At 43.0% G+C, this 18,448-nt stretch overlaps 1 protein-coding gene across 1 annotated transcript; it reads right to left on the bottom strand.

Moving 5' to 3' along the window:
- Positions 1-1,433: 1,433 nt before the first annotated feature.
- On the bottom strand, positions 1,434-12,133 carry LOC138951082 (uncharacterized). Its single transcript, XM_070322745.1, has 5 exons — positions 11,979-12,133; positions 7,593-7,816; positions 6,910-7,089; positions 3,417-3,633; positions 1,434-2,721 (listed from the first exon to the last, which is right to left on the bottom strand). The coding sequence occupies exons 2-5, from the start codon at positions 7,770-7,772 to the stop codon at positions 2,381-2,383; spliced, it is 918 nt and encodes a 305-aa protein (XP_070178846.1). The 5' UTR covers positions 7,773-7,816; positions 11,979-12,133; the 3' UTR covers positions 1,434-2,380.
- Positions 12,134-18,448: the final 6,315 nt, after the last annotated feature.

Below are 18,448 nucleotides of genomic sequence, written 5' to 3'. Positions count from 1 at the left end.
GACAGACAGATGACAGACAGATGACAGACAGATGACAGACAGATGACAGACAGATGACAGACAGATGACAGACAGATGACAGACAGATGACAGACAGATGACAGACAGATGACGGACAGATGACAGACAGATGACAGACAGATGACAGACAGATGACAGACAGATGACAGACAGATGACAGACAGATGACAGACAGATGACAGACAGATGACAGACAGATGACAGACAGATGACGGACAGATGACGGACAGATGACAGACAGATGACGGACAGATGACGGACAGATGACGGACAGATGACAGACAGATGACAGACAGATGACAGACAGATGACAGACAGATGACAGACAGATGACAGACAGATGACAGACAGATGACAGACAGATGACAGACAGATTGACAGACAGATGACAGACAGATGACAGACAGAGTGACAGACAGATGACAGACAGATGACAGACAGATGACAGACAGAGTGACAGACAGATGACAGACAGATGACAGACAGAGTGACAGACAGATGACAGACAGATGACAGACAGATGACAGACAGATGACAGACAGAGTGACAGACAGATGACAGACAGATGACAGACAGATGACAGACAGATGACAGACAGAGTGACAGACAGAGTGACAGACAGATGACAGACAGATGACAGACAGATGACAGACAGAGTGACAGACAGAGTGACAGACAGATGACGGACAGATGACGGACAGATGACGGACAGATGACAGACAGATGACAGACAGATGACAGACAGAGTGACAGAGTGACAGACAGATTGACAGACAGATGACAGACAGATGACAGACAGAGTGACAGACAGATGACAGACAGATGACAGACAGATGACAGACAGATGACAGACAGAGTGACAGACAGATGACAGACAGATGACAGACAGATGACAGACAGATGACAGACAGAGTGACAGACAGAGTGACAGACAGATGACAGACAGATGACAGACAGATGACAGACAGATGACAGACAGAGTGACAGACAGATGACAGACAGAGTGACAGACAGAGTGACAGACAGATGACAGACAGAGTGACAGACAGATGACAGACAGAGTGACAGACAGAGTGACAGACAGATGACAGACAGATGACAGACAGAGTGACAGACAGAGTGACAGACAGAGTGACAGACAGATTGACAGACAGATGACAGACAGAGTGACAGACAGAGTGACAGACAGATGACAGATGACAGACAGATGATGGACAGATGACAGACAGATGACAGAGTGACAGAGTGACAGACAGATGACAGACAGATGACAGACAGAGTGACAGACAGATGACAGACAGATGACAGACAGAGTGACAGACAGAGTGACAGACAGATGACAGACAGATGACAGACAGATGCACAGGTAAAAAGAGAACATCTGTTCACATATACACACGATGAAAAACATCTTATTTCAGAAAGTTTATTTTTCGCTTCGTTTGGAATTATTATACATGAACTACGTTTATATAATACACCGTACATTTACCCTGTTAAACATTAATATTACGAAATTCTACCCAAGTTTTGAAACTTTCTTTTGATCCACCTAATTCCCATCTTAATTAGTAAACTTTGACTGCACTCTGATTCATGAAACTGACGTGCTGTTGTCTGTTACAGTATACAACGTTAATATCGATGAGATGCTTAACATTCAGAGAACTATTCCTCCCAAAATATGATACATACACAAGTTTTCTTTCCTGCCAAGAATAGTACATAAGTCTATTTTGTCTGTGTCCGATTAAAACCTCGTGACTCGTTATTTTGCACTCGACTGTTCCAAAACTTCATCCGCCCAAAGCCTGTCCTTAACTGGACGAAGTATGCTTCGCGAAGCTGGCCGCATGGAGCTCTGAGTTTTCGATAAGGCCAACAAAAAAAATAGGTGTGGTTAAGGTAACATAGCCCAAAAAATAGGGTAGGAAGGTAGGCAATCACGTTTTTTTTTAAACTTTTTTTTCTAATGTGTACAAATTAAACATACTTGACAGGGAAATAAGTGTGCGACTCGAGCGCTTTCGCTTTCGTTTTCTGCACTCGGGTTTGTGGGTTTTTTTGGGTTTTTTGGACAAATGTAATAAAAAGTTACAGGGTCGGCCCCTAAAAATAGGGTAGGTCGGGTTACCGTAACCACACCTATTTTTTTTTTTTAGGCCAAAGAAGACTTTGCGAAGTTGACTTCAGGGTTAATTATAAAGACCGCCTTTACAATTCTTCGTTGGTGCAATTTTATAATTCTAAGAAAATGTGATGTATTCTAGGTCTGTAACCGCCTGACACTGCATGGCAATGTTCCTTCTTTTGAGAAGGACAGTACAATTTTGAGTCATGAGTCTTGAGTCTTTGGGGTTTACTTTTTGCCGAGACGAGAACACATTCGGTACGGGAAACCGGCATCCAGACACACCTGGGGGATCTGGGCCATGCTGGTCAGCCCGTTCTCAAAGATCTCGCGGTAGCAGTAGTTGCACAAGAAGAACTCCTTGTCCTCCTCGCTGAGCGGGTAGGGGTCCACCTGGGGAGGGATGTAGCTGGGGGTGGTATTGACCGGGGGGCGGGCGGTGGTGGGGATGGCGGTGGGGCTAGGGGTGGTGGGGAGCGACCCGTCCCCGGAGGTGATCCTGAGGTCGGAGCAGGCGTAGAACTCCTCCTGCCCCCCGCATCCCAAGCAGCCGTTCTTCCACGTGTTACCTGTTCAATCGAAAAAGATATACGGCAAGGTAAGATAAGGTAGGTAACTCTTCCTGCCCCCCCCCCCCCCCCTTACATCCCAGAACAGCCGTTCTTCCACGAGTTATCTGTTCAATCGAAAAAGATACGGCAAGGTAAGATATAAGGTAGGTAACTCTTCTTGCCTCCCCCTCCTATAAGGTAATGTAAAGTAAGGTAAGGTCAGGTCAGGTCAGGTCAGGCAAGGTCAGGTCAGGCAAGGTTAGGTAAGGTAAGGTAGCGTGAGGTAAGCTGAGGTCAGGCAAGGTCAGTTCAGGCCAGGAAGCTCTCGAGCCACGACTTTGTGATAACTGACATCATACAAGGCAGACTGGGATGTGGAAGGGTGGGATGACACCATATAAGGTGAGGTAACGTAACTATAATATACAAGAAAAGATCAGAGAAGATAATTATGATAACAAAACCTAAGATACGAGTAACGAAAGGAATTGATCACACCGAGAAAAACGATGTCTCCACTACAGCACACAACGGCTAAAGACTGCAACACACACACACACACACACTCTGACACACACACTCACACTCACACACAAGCACGCACGCACATACACCCGCACGGACAGACAGACAGACACACATACACACACAAGCACGCACATACATACACACACACACAAAATACCCTCCCTCACACACACGCACACACTGACCAGTGCGATATCTCCACTGCAACACACAGTGGTTGCACGTGAGTCCAGCAGGAAGCTGCAGCTTGATTTCGTGTGTCTTCGCCGCGCTCAAGTCGCGGTCATATTGGAAGCTGTTGGTTTCCAGGTTGAAGAGCTTGTGCTGGTGCAGACACTCCAGGGTGGCCTCCACGGGGTTGGCCAGCGTGTCCACGTTGCACAGGTAGAACTCGAAGTAGCCCTGTAACACCAGACAGGTGATGTGGTGTGACTGGGAGATTATTATAGACACTGTGCCAAGAGGGTCACATTACACAGGTAGAACTCGAAGTAGCTCTGTAACACCAGACAGGTGTTGTGGAAAAAGAAGCCAACAACCAGGCAGCAGAAAGTAGGCCCACGAATGCTTCAGGTTATGGAGGTACCCCCACCTGAGCAGAGACGAACACTCTTAAGGACAGAGTATACCTGCGCAGTGTCAGCGGCACAGACGACGCACTGCATATTATTGATGCTGCAATAGGGATTATGACGAGTACTTGGCCTGTTTTCCTTTCACGCAACGTGTAGCGGGCTGGGATAATCTGCAGTGCGTCGTCTGTCCTGCTGAAGTTACATAGGTGAGCGCCAGGCCTTACTTCCGATCAAACGGATACACTCTGTCTACGAGTGCAGGGATCAAAGAGCGGCTCAAAAACGTCGGCATGACCATGGCCAACAGCACCAAGACACGCAGAGGACGGAAAGAAGTAGGCAAGAATGTGCCGAAAAACTAGGCACAGACAGAAAACAAACATTTGACAAGAGACTTTGCCAAAAGTGACGTGTTTTCAAGACCTCGCGGGACGGCGGGGCTTTTCCTGGTGTGCTCAGGCTTGGTGACATTCCACGCGATCTGAAACCAGGGTAGAGCTAGAGGGGCACGAGAAAGTGACCAACCGGGTGGGAGTCAGCCGCGGTGTTGGATTGGTTGGTTTGTTTGTTTGTTTGTTTGTTTGTTTGTTTGTTTGTTTGTTTGTATGTTTAACGCCCAGCCGACCACGAAGGGCCCTATCAGGGCGGTGCTGCTTTGATATATAACGTGCGCCACACACAAGACAGAAGTCGCAGCACAGGCTTCATGTCTCACCCAGTCACATTATTCTGACAACGGACCAACCAGTCCTAGCACTAACCCCATAATGCCAGACGCCAGGCGGAGCAGCCACTAGATTGCCAATTTTAAAGTCTTAGGTATGACCCGGCCGGGGTTCGAACCCACGACCTCCCGATCACGGGGCGGACGCCTTTCCACTAGGCCAACCGTGCCGGTCTGTGGGATTGGTTGAACTTGAGATTTGTTGTTATCTCAAGGAATCAGACCCCGCGGTTTGTTCTCTCTCGTTTGGGTGGCACTCGCTTTTGCTTCGTGCACCACACCCCATGTCGCGAACTATTATTATGTTATATTATTATGTTATATCATATGTTATATCATATGTTATATTATATGTTATATTACCTTGTGTGTTATCGATGAGCATTGTAAATTTGTCTCGTATTATCAGAATCCCCCCCCCCTCCCTTTCTTCCGTATCCCCCCCTTCACAATGATCTTTACAAAGTTAAGCAATGATCTTTACAAAGTTAAGCAATGATCTTTACAAAGTTAAGCGAATAAAACGTCATACTCAGACTCAGACTATTTCTTGACTATGTCTTCACTATGCCCTGACAATGCCCTGACTATGCATGACGTAACCGCTACTTTGCCATCACTATGGCCTTACTATGCCCTCACTATGTTCTCCTCATGCCCCGGCTATGCCCTCATCATGCCTTGACTATGCTTTCGCTATGCCCTGACTATGCCCTGACGATGTCATTCAAGTAAAGGTAGGACTCCCGCTGGCTTTGTTTAACTCACATAAAGTCCACAATGACTATGGGGCGGGGATATAGCTCAGTTGGTAGCGCGCTGGATTTGTATTCAGTTGGCCGCTGTCAGCGCGAGTTCGATCCCAGGTTCGGCGGAAATTTATTTCACAGAGTCAACTTTGTGTGCAGACTCTCTTCGGTGTCCGAACCACCCCCTGTGTATACTACATTGGGTGTGCACGTTAAAGATCCCACGATTGACAAAAGGGTCTTTCCTGGCAAAATTGCTTAGGCACAGTTAATAATTGTCTACCATACCCGTGTGACTTGGAATAAGGCCGTGAAAGGTAAATATGCGCCGACATGGCTGCAATCTACTGGCCGTATAAAAGTTCATCTCACACGGCATCACTGCAGAGCGCCTAGAACTGTACCCACGGAATATGCGCGATATAAGCGTCATTGATTGATTGATTGATTGATTGATTGATTGATTGTTCTTCCGTTTCCTTTATCGTGCTGCTGGTCGAACCGTGGACCCCGCTTTCCACGTCTAATTCGTGATGAACAAGAAATTCCTCCGAGGTAGGAAAAACACCCCCGTCCTTACCATTCTGACTGCGACCAACTGAGAAGGTTATTTCCCTTTGACCATTAATATGTCCCTCTATAAGTCCTTGTAGAATCTTAATCCACCAATAACTCCCTAACACTGTCCCAATTTTTGTAAGGACCGTCTCAGAATTGTATAGAACCTGTTCACCAAGTTTGGTGACGATCGGTCCGTTCATTCTTGAGATCTATATGCGAACACAAACAAACAAACAAACACATCGACCGAATCCTATACACACCAATAACTCCCTAACCGTGTGTTTGACTGGTCCCAATTTTTGTAAGGACCGTCTCAGGAATGTATAGAACCTGTTCACCAAGTTTGGTGACGATCGGTCCGTTCATTCTTGAGATCTATATGCGAACACAAACAAACAAACAAACACATGGACCGAATCCTATACACATCCCTATACCGGGGGTGTAAAAATGGTCGTTTGACTTTGACATTAATTTTGCTTCAACGCAAAATCTGTCTTTTCTCATTCTGGGGACGTAACCACTCGGTGCGTTTTCTAATAAATCGAATTTTGGGGAAATACCTGTCGAATTTCATCCCGAATCTGCTTCAGTTTGCAATATCTTGACATGCTTTTCCCCATCTTGGTAATTGTATCTCTTGAAATTGGCGGGAAAAAAATTCAGTCGGGAATTTATTTTAGCAGAAGGCTGGCTAACGTACGTCCTACCTATAGCCGCATGTCTCCACTATGCCCTGCCTATGCCCTGACTATACCCATTATTATGTCCTAGCTGACTATGCCTTGGCTATGCCCTGACTATGCCCGGAATATGCCCCTGACAAAGCCCTCACCATGCCCCACCATGCTCTGACTATGCCCGGGAACCTGAAATAATGCTGCGCATGCAATGAATGTTACTGTTTTATGTTCTTACGTTTGATGTTGTAGGTTGTCTGGTGCTGTGATACGTACACCACAACTGAGTTTCTCTTCTTGAGATAATAAAGCGTAGTATGTCTATGCTCTGACTATGTCGACACTATGCCCTGACTATGCCCTGACTATGCCCTGAGTGAACTGACCAGGTGAGCAGCGGTGAGTTGCACGCTGGCGGTCATGATTTCTCCCTCCCTGAAGGTGCTGAGAATGAAATCTGTGGCCATGACGTATTTCCCGTCGGGCCTCTCGTGGTCACGTGGTGGGGCCTGGTCATACGGGTCCCCGCACAGTCCGCACTTCCCTCCGTTCTTGTCGTGCTGATGCTGTTACACATAAAGTGGTCACCGTTCAGAAAAAAAATTGCTGACCAACATATAATGATATCGTCGTCGTGGAACTCGATTCTTGCCGATGTTAATGTTTGTGTGTGTGTGTGTGTGTGTGTGTGTGTGTGTGTGTGTGTGTGTGAGAGAGACAGAGAGACACAGAGACAGAGACAGAGACAGAGACAGAGACACAGGCACAAACACAGATAGAAGGAGAGAGAGACAGACGGAGACAGAGACAGACAGACAGACAGAGAGACAGACAGAGAGAGAGAGACAGAGAGAGTGACAGAGAGAGAGACAGACCGAGACAGAGATAGAGAGACACAGAGAGAGAGAGACAGAGAGAGAGAGACAGAGACAGAGACAGAGAGAGAGATAGAGAGAGACAGAGAGAGAGACACAGAAAAACAGACACAAACACAGAGAGAGATAGAAAAAGAGAGATACCGAGAGACAGAGAGAGACGGGGAACCAGGCAAAAAGATGTTGCTGCTTACTGAGGCTCCTCCACAAAATCCCTGGTTATCGTTGTAGTCGACAGGCGCGCCAGGCACACCGAGACGCCAGGCACTGGCCCGTGACGGAGGCAGAATCATTCGACCGTGACCATACACTGTGCTGACGATGCACGCCACTGCACACAAGGGGAGCAACCATGTCTCTGTTTTGGGCATCATGATGGCTTAGGGCGGAGTTGTCGCGCTTGTTGAGAACAGCGTTTCTGAAAAAGAAGTCGAACGAATAGTTTCATTACGCACGCCGTGGATCGTGTAACTCTGCATTTGCGCCACCGCAACTTTTTATCGCTTCACGCCGACGAAGAGGCAAGCTGCGAGGTAGGTCTCTCGAATGATAAATTAAATTGTTAGAATGCTAGGCACTCAGCATGTTCTCAAGTGTTGCATTTCACATACTTATATCCTTAGCTATATTTCTGTATTTATTTTTTGATGCTTTGATGGCCCTGGTGATCGTGACGATCTGTTTTTCTTCTCGTTTCCCCATGTTTTGGGCATATTTTCAGTTTCTGCGTCAAATGCAACAAAACGGAGATTACTGGTTATTCTTGGACATGTTCACTGATAACTTTAATGTTTTATGAATCTCCACGTGTAGTTTCTCTGTATATAGTTCCATATATACTTTGCAAGAAGCAGATAAAAACAGAGTGTCAACAACTCTCTGTAATTCGCCACCGCATCAATTCAATGTTAGATGTAACTCGCCACCGCATTTTTTGTTATTCGCCACCGCACTACGCAAATTGTTATTTTCAAACGCATCAACATCGTGGAGGCATTTAAACCTTTATTTTTGTCACAAAACTGACAGCAATTGATAGGAGCATTTTAACTTTAGTGCTGCAAGTTTTAAACTCAGGGGCGTGGCGTGATCTTGCCTATGCAAAGGATTTAAAGGCACCATGAGTTGACAAATCAAACTGTAGTATTTCTTCTTCTTCTTCTTCTTCTTCTGTATGAAAAGTATGCTTATCTGTACTTGAGTGTATAACCCATGTGTGTGAAATAATTCTAAAATTCAGTCATTCCTATTACCAGCGACAACACAAAAACTCATCAGTTTGACGCTGGAAGAGAAAAGAACGCCTCTGACAGACGTGACGTTTTTCGGGAAAGAAGAATGACGAAGAATGTGGGAGTGAAACGCCGCCAGGTGCGTCTCAGAAACGTGTTCTACAAAAGCTGAACTATACACTGAACTGAACAACTCCAAATCAATATTTTCAATTGGAAGTGACAGAATCACTGAACTCTTCAACATATTATGCAATTCATTAGACAGTTGCGGTGGCGAATTACATCCAAGACGTGAAATTGCGGTGGCGAATTACACCAAGCATCGGTGGCGTATAACATGAAGTCCAATTGTTTGTGTTTTCTTTTGCCGCGTGCGTCACCCAAAGACAAAATTGTGCAACAGCATTCATCAAGAATATAAAGGACATGTTTAGCTCACAGGATATCATCACGGGATTGCATCAACTAGTGCTGTTTCGTTGAAGTTACGAAGGAAGGGACAAATCGTGCAATTTCAGCTACAATTCCAGCAGAAATCGGACTTCTGAACTGCCGAAACCTGACATTTCGACTAAAAAAGCACGTACCTTAGACCTTGAGTATATACTTCTTTAAAATGTACTAATGAAGAATCTAGATGATGCCTGAAAGTCCTACAAATTTTCATTTTCTGTGAGAGACCTACCTTGCAGCTTGCCTCTTCGTCGGCGTGAAGCGATAAAAAGTTGCGGTGGCGCAAATGCAGAGTTACACGATCCACGGCGTGTTACGGAGCATTTCTGTTTTTAACATAGAGGGGGAATCGAGACGAGGGTAGTGGTGTAGCATATATATAATAGAATAGAATAGAATAGAATAGAATAGAATAGAATAATCTTTTATTGCCACGAAACCTTAAGGCTTATACGGCACAAACCAAAGAACAGAAATAAAAGAAGAAGAATCATTGTTTCTTCTTCTTCAGAAAACAATCATGTACATACTTACCAAGCTGTAACTGAAGTATATGTAAGGTGTATGTGTGTGTGTGTCTGTGTGTATTTGTAGAGCGATTCAGAAAATAAACTACTGGACCGATCTTCATGAAATTTCACATGAGAGTTCCTGGGTATGATATCCCCGGACTTTTTTTCGATACATTTCTTTGATTTACGTCATATCCGGCTTTTTGTGAAAGTTGAGGCCGCACTGTCACGCCCTCATTTTTCAATCAAATTGATTGAAAGTTTCGTCAAGCAATCTTCGACAAATTCCGGACTATGGGTTTGAATTTCAGCTCCGCAGCGTAACAATTAGTTAATTAGTTTGCTCATTCAAGTTGTCATTAAATTCGCTAATTTTTACTGACAGATTTAAAAATGATTGCATCGTATTCCCCAATTTCTCCTGATTTCAAAAACATGTATATATGTCATGTTTACTATAAAAATGTGCTCATAAGTACAGAAAATAGGTTTTAAGTAAGTACTGCGTTCGCGGGCTACTCGGAGACGAGCGTGAACCGTCTCAGTTTTTTGGTGTGGTTAGTCGAGACTATCTTAATATGGTCTCGGCGATGATTGGTTTTTGGTGTTAATCTGTTACTTTGATGCCGACAGCTTGACTAAATGTTTTAATATCGCTTCACGCGACATTTGTTTTTATATTTAGTCAAGTTTTGACTAAATATTTTAACATCGAGGGGGAATCGAAACGAGGGTCGTGGTGTATGTGCGTGCGTGTGTGTGTGTGTCTGTGTGTGTGTGTAGAGCGATTCAGACTAAACTACTGGACCGATCTTTATGAAATTTGACATGAGAGTTCCTGGGTATGAAATCCCCGAACGTTTTTTTCATTTTTTTGATAAATGTCTTTGATGACGTCATATCCGGCTTTTCGTGAAAGTTGAGGCGGCACTGTCACGCCCTCATTTTTCAACCAAATTGGTTGAAATTTTGGTCAAGTAATGTTCGACGAAGCCCGGACTTCGGTATTGCATTTCAGCTTGGTGGCTTAAAAATTAATTAATGACTTTGGTCATTAAAAATCTGAAAATTGTAAAAAAAATAAAAATTTATAAAACGATCCAAATTTACGTTTATCTTATTCTCCATCATTTTCTGATTCCAAAAACATATAAATATGTTATATTCGGATTAAAAACAAGCTCTGAAAATTAAATATATAAAAATTATTATCAAAATTAAATTGTCGAAATCAATTTAAAAACACTTTCATCTTATTCCTTGTCGGTTCCTGATTCCAAAAACATATAGATATGATATGTTTGGATTAAAAACACGCTCAGAAAGTTAAAACAAAGAGAGGTACAGAAAAGCGTGCTATCCTTCTTAGCGCAACTACTACCCCGCTCTTCTTGTCAATTTCACTGCCAAATGAATTCCGTAGTCCCGACAAAATCAGAGATTGCTCGACCAAAATGTCAATAAATTTGGATGATACATGAGGTCGTCACTGTGCCGTCTCAACTTTCATCACTAAAAGTCGGATATGACGTCATCAAAGACATTTATCGAAAAAAACAGTCTAGGGGTATCGTCTAAAAGATTGTGTATGTCAAATTTCATGACGATCTGTCGAGTAGTTTTGTGGGAATCTCTCTCTACACACACACACACAAACACACACACACACACACACACACACACACACACACACACAAACACACACACACACACACACACACACACAAACACAAACACACACACACACACACACACACACAAACACACACACACACACACACACACACACACACACACACACACACACACACACACACACACACACATTAATAGTAAAACATGAGACAAAACAGAACAGGTACACGCTTGGAATTATATACACAATACATGAATCAACTATAAATCCATAACGCGCAAACTAGTATATAGATAAAGAGATATATAACTAAACGAATAAATGAAGAAATAAGAAATAAAAACATAAACATATTTACATAAATAAGTCGATAAATACAGAAGTAAACTAATAATAAATAATAAATAAATAAACGCACGAAGAAATAAGAACTAAATTATACAATTTGGTGTGTCAGTGGTAAATGTAAATAGAAATGTGTAATACAGACAAAGCAAACAAATAAACGTGTTTTTCTCGTGAAAATGTTGCTTTGTGCGGGTGTTTGGGTGGCCACGTGATGTACGGACGTGCGGGACGGACTCTGCTCTGTGCTGTAACACTGGCAAGTTCAAAACACGAGAAAAACGATTTCGTTATGCGGGCAGCCACGGGGGATGTATGTATTTTTCAAATGGTTGTAAAATAAGTCTTGTATTTATCACCCATAATTAAACATTCTAGCATCAATTTCAGTCGACCTACCTCAAGTTGTAGCAATCGACACAAACTCACACACACAGACCTGCAGAATGATGTCGAATATCCACCCGGCACGAAAGCGAAGGGGCTTACTGACACTTTCGCTTTTATACTTCACCTGTTTTTTGTTTAAGGTCCTTCTTCCTTCTTCGCTTCTTTCTTCTTTTCTTTCTTGTTTCTTTGCCTCCATCCTTCGCCGACCGTTTTTCTCTTCCCTACATAAAGGTAAGCTGTTGAGGTATAACTTGACATTTTGTTTAATTCAATTCTGTGTCTCGGGGGTTAGGAATTTTTGCTGTGAGAATTTTTGATCAAAAACTTTTATTTTATATTCCTTTTCCTCTTCTTCTGCGTTCATGGGCTGAAACTCCCACGGACACTCGTGTTGGTTTTTTTTTGCACGAGTGGGGGTTTACGTGTATGGCCGTTTTTACCCCGCCATTTAGGCAGCCATACGCCGCTTTCGGAGGATGCATGCTTGGTATTTTCGTGTTTGTATAACCCACCGAACTCTGACATGGATTACAGGATCTTTTCCGTGCGCACTTGGTCTTGTGCTTGCGTGTACACACGAAGAGGGATAAGGCACTAGCAGGTCTGCACATAAGTTGACTTGGGAGATCGGAAAAATCTCCACCCGATTCGAACTCACGACCTTCCGAGTAGGAGGCCGACGTCTTACCACTGCGCCACTTCGCCCGTCATATTTCTTTTTCATCCCCGGTAATATTGTCCGAAAAAGTTATTTTTTGTAGTGCAAAAGGGTGACCCTAAAATAATGCCACCCATTAAAAAGATAACTCCTAAGTTACGACAGTAATTTACTTTATAAGTGGTGTACATTAGCCTAAGATGTGGGATGACAATGCCACAAAGTTTTAAGTATGTAGGCCAGGTCAAGGGGTTTTATTGTTACGCTTTTTAAAGAATATTTTTCAAATTCGGAGTATCCCTCAAAAGTAGGAGGTTTCTTAAGTGCGGCTTCGAATTACCATCCCATCAGAAATTACTTCATTTAAGGTTAGAGATGGCACGACATTGTGGTCCAAAAACGATGTTTGTGTTCTCAGTACTTTGAACTCTACAGAATCTTTAGTTTACGTGTATTATTACGCTTCACTTTTGCACGTCATTTTCACCAAGACCCTGTTCATTTTTGTTGTTGTTTTGTTTTCATTTTTCATTACTTTATTGTCCCATCGCTGGGAAATTCGGGTCGCTTCCTCCCAGTGGAAAGCTAGCAGCAACGGAGTCGCGCTACCCAGGTGTCTGCGTGTTTAGGTGTATTCAGCCACCTGCACTTATGGCAGAATGACCAAGATCTTTAACGTGCCATTGTGGTGACACGGGGGTGGGAGATGGATACCGTCTCTGGGTCTGCACATAAAGTTGACCCGTGTCCGTCCCGGCCCGGATTCGAACCAGCGACCTCTCGATCACAAGTCCAGTGCTCTACCACCTGAGCTACCCGGGCCCCAAGACAAGACTTTGTAATTTTTTGGCTCACGTAAGTGTAGCCTATGCGATCGTAACTTTGTCTGTCTGTGCGTGCGTGCGTGCGTGCGTGCGTCTGTGCGTGTGTATGTCTGTGGTAGAAACTCTAACATTTGAAGACGTCACATTACATTGACGTCACATTATGACGTAAGAGGGTTAGACGTCACGCGAAGGAAGTACTGAAAGTCTCGGTCATTATTATTTTGAGCGCGCCGAGACTAGTTGGCAGTCGTGTCCTTGTAAGTGGGCTACATGCAGACAGACAGATCTAGATCTAGTGTCTCGCTTTCTTGCACAGTTTCACCTATGCTCTTTCTGTGTGTGTGTGTGTGTGTGTGTGTGTGTGTGTGTGTGCGTGTGTGTGTGTGTGTGTATATATATGTGTGAGTGTGTGTGTGTATATGTGTGTGTGTGACGGAGTGATTGAGTTTGTGTTACTGTTTGTCGATTTCTTACGTGAGCCTTGATGGCTTCGCCTCTTGTTTTAGTATAACCTTATTTGCTGTCTGTTCTCTTCTTTTAATGGAAGGGCGCTGGTTCTGTGCGACGCTTAGTTTTCGAGATAGGTGTGACTGACGAAGTACAGGACGTCACATTCCAAATAAGCACGACTATGTTGCAGGTGGAAGCCGCTGAGATTGCATTTCTTCGAGAGGTTTCCGCAAAAATAGATATTGCACGATTTGCGCGAAACAGTTGAGAGGCAGACGATCTCTGAGATCTCTGTTCGTCTTGTGATAACGTTATTTTGTATGATAACGATTCACTTGCAAACTAAAGTATACAATTTGGTGTGTCAGTGGTAAATGTAAATAGAAATGTGTAATACAGACAAAGCAAACAAACAAACGTGTTTTTCGCGTTAAAATGTTGCGTTGTGCGGGTGTTTGGTTGGCCACGTGATGTACGGACGTGCGGGACGGACTCTGCTCTGTGCTGAAACACTGGCAAGTTCAAAACACGAGAAAAACGATTTTGTTATGCGGGCAGCCGCGGGGGATGTATGTATTTTTCAAATGGTTGTAAAATAAGTCTTGTATTTATCACCGTACTCAGGCCCTGTTCTTTTTTTCGTCACACCTAAAACCGTTATTTCTTGTGAGCGACGCAGCAATATTTGCTGATTTCTTCTTTCTCTTTGTGTCGTCTCTCCTTGTCTTAGTGTTGTATTTGTAGCTGACGAAGACACTCGTCAAAACCGGTCTTGTGTTTTAAATTAATTGTTCGTGTTTCTGGTACTGATGAGTACTGTACACTTTCATTGTTATCGTGTTCTTGTTCTTCTCAGTCTTTTGTTCCTATTCTATAGGGACTGGGTGGCCGAGTGGTAACGCACGTGCGCTCGGAATCGAGAGGTTGCGTGTTCGACCCTGGGTCAGGCCGCTATTTTCTCCCCCCTTTCCTAACCTAGGTGGTGGGTTCAAGTGCTAGTCTTTCGGATGAGACGAAAAACCGAGGTCCCTTCGTGTACACAACATTGGGGTGTGCACGTTAAAGATCCCACGATTGACGAAAGGGTCTTTCCTGGCAAAATTGTACAGGCGTAGATAAAATTGTCCACCAAAATACCCGTGTGACCTGGAATAATAGGCCGTGAAAGGTGGATGCAGCGCCTAAAGGCAGTCGATCTACTGGCCGATGTGAATGCGTGATATATTGTGTAAAAAATTCCATCTCACACGGCATTAATAGGTAACATGCGCCTTGAGTCGCCTTGTGTGGTGAGATACGTGCGCGATATAAATCCTCGTAAATAAATAAAATAAATATAGAATCATTGTGCGATGTCATTTTGTCAACCTCTTCCTTTCAATAACATGATCATTTTCAAAGTATTTTAATTAATATTTGACACCATTTTGACAACACTTGACGCTGTTTTCTCAGAATAATTGTTTAAGCATCAATGCCGTCATTGGGAAATACTCATCTTCTGGGTTAACTGTCCAATCTTCTTGCTCTTTTTTTGTCTTTTCACCAGAAAGTGTATCTTTGTGCAATAACAGAAAGACTTTCTGTAAAATTACCCAGAAATGCCTTTTAAATATCTTTCAAAGTACACAATTTAACTTTTTTTTCAAAATTTATTTTGCGCTGATGATATCTACCCAAATAGTCACGCCAAATTTTCATTTTGACCCATAACTCTTTCAAATGTTTTTGACAAGATTGCTATCAAGAACCTTGAAACAAAAACCGAAAAGCATGCCAAAGAAACAAAGCTTAAACTCAGTGCCATCTCTGGCCTGAATTGTGCTGCTGAGTGAGACTGAAGGAAAACAATAATAACTTAATAAGAATTAAAATGATAATAAATTTTTTTTTTTAAATGTAAAAAAACTTCCGATAAAAAAAATAACAAAAACAAACAAAAACGCACGCACATGTGTGATTAACAAATTAACAATGTCTGATCTCCTAAAAAAAAAAAAAAATTTAAATTTAAAAAAAGAAAAAGAAAAAAAAAAAAAAAAAAAAGCATACCAAAGAAACAAAGCTTAAACTCAGTGCCATCTCTGGCCTGAATTGTGCTGCTGAGTGAGACTGAAGGAAAACAATAATAACTTAATAAGAATTAAAATGATAATAAAACAATAAAAAAAAATTTAAAAAAAATTCCGATATTAAAAAAAACAAAAACAAAAACAAACGCACGCACATGTGTGATTAACAAATTAACAATGTCTGATCTCCTAAAAAAATAAAAAAAAATAAAAAAATAAAAGCATGCCAAAGAAACAAAGCTTAAACTCAGTGCCATCTCTGGCCTGAATTGTGCTGATGAAACAGTCTTAACTTCTCCGCCACCCCGCGTGGCAGGAAATCACACACCTACCCAGCTTCTGTCGGGTGGATTTTCTGGACCATTCAGTAAACCACTCACGTTTCTACCCGCAAAGGATTTCCCATCCATTGGTTCGAAGCAAATTGTCGTAGGTTGGCGAGATGAATAGTAGACACACACACGCACTGTTTTTCAAAGGATTTGGGGAAATGCAAGTCGTATTTTTTCTACGTCTGAAGAAGGTGCAGGGACGGACAATTATATGTTGTGCTAATCATCTTGCGAAATGACGAGCAAACGTGGGGTTTGTCCTAGAGTGTTGATTGGTTGCTACGGTGTGACACTCACACAGACACATACACGCACACAAATACACACACGCAAGCACGCATGCACGCGCGCACGCCCACGCACACACACACACACATACACACAAACACACGCGCGCGCACGCAGGCACACACACGCTCACACACACACACACACGCTCACACACCCACACACACACGAACACACACACACACACACACACACGCTCACACACCCACACACGCGCGCGCGCACACACACACACACACACGCACACTCAACACATTGTTTTTCAAAGGGAATTTGGGAAAATTAAAGATCTATTATTCTCTGTTTTGGAGGCAGTTTTACGTACCGTATGTATGTAGTCAGTGCGCATTACCTTGCGAAATAACGACGTGATAGTGGACTTAGCATGCCGTGTTAATTGTTTACACTAGTATGACACACACCGCCTCGTGTGTGTTCAACTTTTCCATTTGCTTTGAATAGTTCAGCGAATGTTTGTTTACCTTCCAACGAAATCATATGTTGTTTTTAAGGATGTAATACTTTGCGCATCCCAGGAAAGCGGCTTTTGGCTGCATAAATTACGGGGTTAAAACAGTCATACAGTAAAAACCGTGGGAGTTTCAGGCCATGAACGAAGAAGAAACAGAAGAATAGTTTACGAAATATGAGTTACGATTTTGTCGACATAGAAAAAACTTTTGAAAACATTAATAACATTATCTGCAACAAGAATTCTATCGCTGTGGGGTTTTCTGTTCAGCAACTGATTCGTGTTTATGTTTGATGGATTTGTGTCAGATCCATGACGTGTACAGCTATGTATAGTGCTTACTTGAATAGGGTATTGACAGTGTATATCTATGTATTGTGCTTACTTGAATAGGGTATTGACAGTGTATATCTATGTATTGTGCTTACTTGAATAGGGTATTGACAGTTTGTATCTATGTATAGTGCTTACTTGAATAGGGTATTGACAGTGTATATCTATGTATAGTGCTTACTTGAATAGGGTATAGACAGTGTGTATACAACTCTCCTGTGTTCACTTTCAAGTGAATAACTATCGTTCTGATATCATTTTAAAGTGAAGCTAAAGAAACCTGGTATCGGCACTGCTGTGCATCTCCTATGATCTCAATGGTATCAAGGCACGGGTCATAGAGATCAATTTAGATCTAGATCTATTTCCGGTCACACTATTTTCCTTCCACCATTCCTCGATGGAAAAGAATTCGTGTTGTTTTTGTTTTAATTTTTGTCTTTGTCGTTGATCATTGTATACACAAATTACACAAACGTCATCTTGTGAGGGACCAAAAAATATTGAAACTCTCGGATGATACGGTCTCGGTTGATACCACAAAAAAATCATCCTCGAGTTTCAATATTTTTCGGTCCCTCACTCGATGACGTTGTGTAATCTCTATGTATCACGGACACTTACAGGTAAAGGATTTTTGGAGGCCTAAACCACTAACCCCTCCCAACCCGTCCCTTGCTCTGTCTTCTTCCCTTTCTCTCCCTCTTCCGGCTCTATTCTCTCTCTCTCTCTCTCCCTCTCTCTCTCTCCCTCTCTCTCTCTCTCTTCTCTCTCTCTCCGTCTCTCTCTCCCTCTCTCTCTCTCTCTTCTCTCTCTCCCTCTCTCTCTTTGTCTGTCTCTCTCTCCCTCTCTTCTCTCTCTCTCTTTCTGTATATTCTCTCTCTCTCTTCTCTCTCTCTCTCTCTCCCTCTCTCTCTTTGTCTCTCTCTCTCTCTCCCTCTCTTCTCTCTCTCTCTCCCTCTCTCTCTCCCTCTCTCTCTTTGTCTCTCTCTCTCTCTCCCTCTCTCCCTCCCTCTCTCTGTTTCTCTCTCTATCTCTCTCTCTCTC

This window comes from Littorina saxatilis, linkage group LG16, assembly GCF_037325665.1.
Source record: "Littorina saxatilis isolate snail1 linkage group LG16, US_GU_Lsax_2.0, whole genome shotgun sequence".
Classification (NCBI taxonomy): domain Eukaryota; kingdom Metazoa; phylum Mollusca; class Gastropoda; order Littorinimorpha; family Littorinidae; genus Littorina; species Littorina saxatilis.
Note: the sequence above shows the minus strand (reverse complement) of the source record. Positions and strands in the feature narration are given on the sequence as shown.

What these genes read in the sequence shown, in the direction of transcription:
- LOC138951082 (XM_070322745.1), bottom strand. Translation starts at nt 7,772, where the DNA reads ATGATGCCCAAAACAGAGACATGGTTGCTCCCCTTGTGTGCAGTGGCG. An exon ending in GATTTTGTGGAGGAGCCTCA is followed by an intron (nt 7,090 to 7,592) that starts GTAAGCAGCAAC and finishes TATGTGTAACAG; the next exon opens with CATCAGCACGACAAGAACGG. An exon ending in AACTCACCGCTGCTCACCTG is followed by an intron (nt 3,634 to 6,909) that starts GTCAGTTCACTC and finishes CTGGTGTTACAG; the next exon opens with GGCTACTTCGAGTTCTACCT.